Source organism: Cyrtonyx montezumae, unplaced genomic scaffold (assembly GCF_038088225.1).
Source record: "Cyrtonyx montezumae isolate F1298 unplaced genomic scaffold, pur_monq_1.0 scaffold_0, whole genome shotgun sequence".
NCBI lineage: Eukaryota > Metazoa > Chordata > Aves > Galliformes > Odontophoridae > Cyrtonyx > Cyrtonyx montezumae.
Genome location: NW_027071824.1, coordinates 40,041,294 through 40,044,706, shown reverse-complemented (window position 1 = coordinate 40,044,706; position 3,413 = coordinate 40,041,294). Strand labels below are relative to the sequence as shown.

At 64.6% G+C, this 3,413-nt stretch overlaps 1 protein-coding gene across 1 annotated transcript; it reads right to left on the bottom strand.

Annotated features, from left to right (window-relative positions):
• Window positions 1–360: 360 nt before the first annotated feature.
• On the bottom strand, window positions 361–1,182 carry OLIG3 (oligodendrocyte transcription factor 3). Its single transcript, XM_065736693.1, has one exon. The coding sequence runs from the start codon at window positions 1,180–1,182 to the stop codon at window positions 361–363; it is 822 nt and encodes a 273-aa protein (XP_065592765.1).
• Between the last annotated feature and the right edge of the window lie 2,231 nt (window positions 1,183–3,413).

Genomic DNA, 3,413 nt, shown 5'->3' with positions numbered 1-3,413 from the left:
GGTCCCGTGCGGGGAGAACCGCGCAGCGCCCGCGGAGCTGCGCCCGGAGCCGGGGCGGGGCGGGCGGCTGCGGGACGCCGCCGTTGGACAGAACAGAGAGAAAACCCCGCAAAAGGAGAACCCCAAACCGATCCCATCGTCTGTGAGCAGCTGCGAGCACTGCAGTGACAACCATGTCTTTTTTTTTTTTTTCCTCATCCATTTTAAGGAATTATTTACATTTTCTCCCCTCCGCTATTACTCTTTTTACCGAGGGGATCGCTCCTCTCCTGACTCAGCGCAGGCGGCAGCGTCCCCTCGGTCGGGTCCTTCCCTCCCCGGCCCCGCGCTCCCGGGGGCGGGGGGCAGGGCCGGGGCGGCTCACTTGAGCAGGTCCTTGGTGTCCGCCGAGATCCGGCCCATGCCGGAGGCGGAGAGGGCAGAGAGGTGCGGCGGAGGGGGCACCTGGCAGATGGTGCAGGGGCACGGCAAGCCGGCCCAGTGCTGGAAACCGCCGCCGAGCTGCAGCGCGGGGGGCGTGGAGGGGGTCTTCAGCAGGGAGTGGGGCGGCCGGATGGTGCCCAGGGCCGGCAGCGACGCCGGCAGCGATGGGGACGCGTTGGCGGAGGAGAGGGCCCCGCCGAGGATGGGGTGCACCTGGTGCACGGCGCCGGCGGCGTGGGGCGGGTGCGCGGCGGCGGAGTGGCCCACGGTGCCGCAGTGGAAGGCCGAGTGGTGGCCGCCGTAGATCTCTCCCACCAGGCGCTTCATCTCCTCCAGGGAGCTGGTGAGCATCAGAATGTAGTTTCTGGCCAGCAGCAGGGTGGCGATTTTGGAGAGTTTCCGGACGGAGGGGCCGTGCGCGTAGGGCATCACCTCCCGCAGCCCGTCCATGGCCAGGTTGAGGTCGTGCATCCTCTTGCGTTCCCGCCCGTTGATCTTGAGTCGCAGCTGCTGCAGGTCCTGCTCCGAGAGCTGCTTCTTGATCTTGTATTTGCCGCCCTCCCCCTGCGCCTTGGGGCCGCCCCGGGCCAGGCCCTCCCCGGCCATCTTCTGCACCAGGTCGCCCTGCGTGGAGGAGACGGGGTTGAGACGGCTCTCCGGGTGGTGGTGGTGGTGGTGGTGGCGGTGCTCCCGCAGGTACATCTCGTCCATGTCCGGCGAGGAGGCTCTGCTGGAGACGGAGCTGGAGTCAGAATTCATTGTACTCGAGCGCCGGAGCGAGACACCTTGCCCTGTGCGGGAGGCGGCGGAACGGGCTCCTCCGGGAGGCACCGAGGGATGGACGGGTCGGACGGCGCCGGGCAGGCGGCAGCTCGGGGCGGCTGCGGGGGAAAGAGCCCACGGCCCCGCGGCAGCGCTGCCCCGCGCCCCGCTCGCAGGGACGGCGGTGGGTGTGTGCCGGGACTGACCTCCGCCTGCCTACGAGGGGCTTTTATAGGGCTGCGGCAGAGAGCGGAGACAAAAGGAGCCCTCCTATGTATAGCGGTGTAGTTGGGATGACGTGCCGTTATTCAGGGCGGTGCGCTTTGACTGTCCCATTTAGCGAGGACCCCCATTCATATTCATGGCGGTGCCACCCGGGACACCTCAGCCACGGACCGTCAGGAGCCGAGGAGACACAAAACCCCTCTGATTGACACCGCACACCCGGCGCTCCGCGTGCCCGCCACCTCCTCCCCCTGCCCCTCATTTCCAATATAACGAGGCACCCCGTTCGCTGCGAGGAGCCGGGGCCGCGGGGACCGCCCGCCCGTCGGGGCCGCCCGCACCTCCCCTCCCCGCTCGGCCCCCAGTCCAGGGTCGGTCGTGTAGCAGCGGCTGTACAGTGTTCGTCCGGGGAAGCTACGGCGGTGTTCCCGACCCGCTGCTCCCGGCCCCGACGAGCCGAGAGCGCGGGGTCGGCACCGTCGGCGAGCCGTCGGGTGCGCTTCCACCCGCAAGCGTGGGCATGGGAAAGAGTTCCCGGCGGAACAGCGGGATGGTAAAGGGGTGAGGGGAGACTAGAGAGGGGGGAGTGGGAAACTGTCATCCGCTGAGTCGGACCGTGCCTCGTCTGCCCAGGGAAATTAAAACCTTCTCAATGTCGGCGCTGAGAGGGAATCCCACAGGGGAAGGGAAGGGAAGGAAAAGAAAACGAGAAAGGAAAATAAAAAGGAAACGAAGAAGGAAAAGAAAAACTGGAAAGAAAAAGAAAAAGAAAAAAGAAAAAGAAAAAAGAAAAGAAAAAGAAAAAGAGATGAGGCGAATCAGAAATAACTCTACGGGACGTCGGCTCATCCCACTTCCACCGCGACAGCCGTGAGCCCAAGCAGCACCCCGCACTCGTGGGCACAGCACCCGCCGGACCCGGCGGCCGCCGTCCCATCGTCCGTGCCCGCGGAGCCACTCGGTCGGTCCTACTCCTTCCTTCCTCCTGCCGGACCGGGCCGTGCGAGACGCGATCAACACACGGCTGCAGCGACAGCGACAGCAGCACGGCGTCGGAAGGAAAACGGAGATCTGCCGCCGAGGAGGGAACAGAGCGAGGAGCGAGAGATGCCGTCGGGGAAGAAACAGGAACGGCCCCTCTCTTCGGGGCCGTCCCGTAGCAGGCCGGGACCCGGAGCGAGGCGCGGCTCCGCCCGGAGCCGGGGAGAAGGCGGGAGGTGGGACGCGGGGTGCTGCTCTGCCGGGTCAATCCGTAGCAAAAGTTTCCCCGACGGAACTAACGCCGGGAGTAGGAAATCCGATGCTGCCGGCATAGGGGCTGAGAATAACGCGAAAACGGCGGCTGGACAGCAGCTACGCCGAAGTAACTTTCACCCCTCCTCCTTTTATTTTCCGTTTTCATAAAGGCAGAGAGATTTGGCAAGGGAGGAAAACGTGCTTTCCGCGGAAGGGGAACGGCTCCGGAGAGCGCGGGGCATCGGGAGCTCTACCGGAGCCGGCGGCGAGCTCGGACGAGACCCCGGAGCCGCGGCTGCAGAGGGGCTCGAGCGCACGGGGATGCGGGACGGGTGTGAGAGGTACCTCCGCGCGGGGATGCGCGTCCTTCTGTGCGCTCCGTCGGGCCGCCGTTGCCGAGCGCACCTCGAGGCAGCGCCCGGTTTTGAATCCTCAGAGTTTCGGGACACGGGGCGGACCTTTCTCACACACGGCATCGCTCTGGAGGAATATTGCACCTCGCTTCCGTAACTTCACTGACCTTTATCGGCCGGCGGCTCGGAATCCGATTCGTGATTTGCCGAGTGCTTAAGCGTTTCTTGCGGTTTCGTTAGGAGGCTATTAGGTTTTTTTACTTTCTCCCTCACTGCTTGCTTTTAGTTTTTATTTGAGCATTTGGGCAACCGTGCTTCTAGCTTTAAACAGTTACGTGCGTTAGCGCTGTAATGAGGGAGTCGTTGACGGTACGCACAAGAGCAGCGCAGCTCGCTGCTTCAGCCGATGTCTCC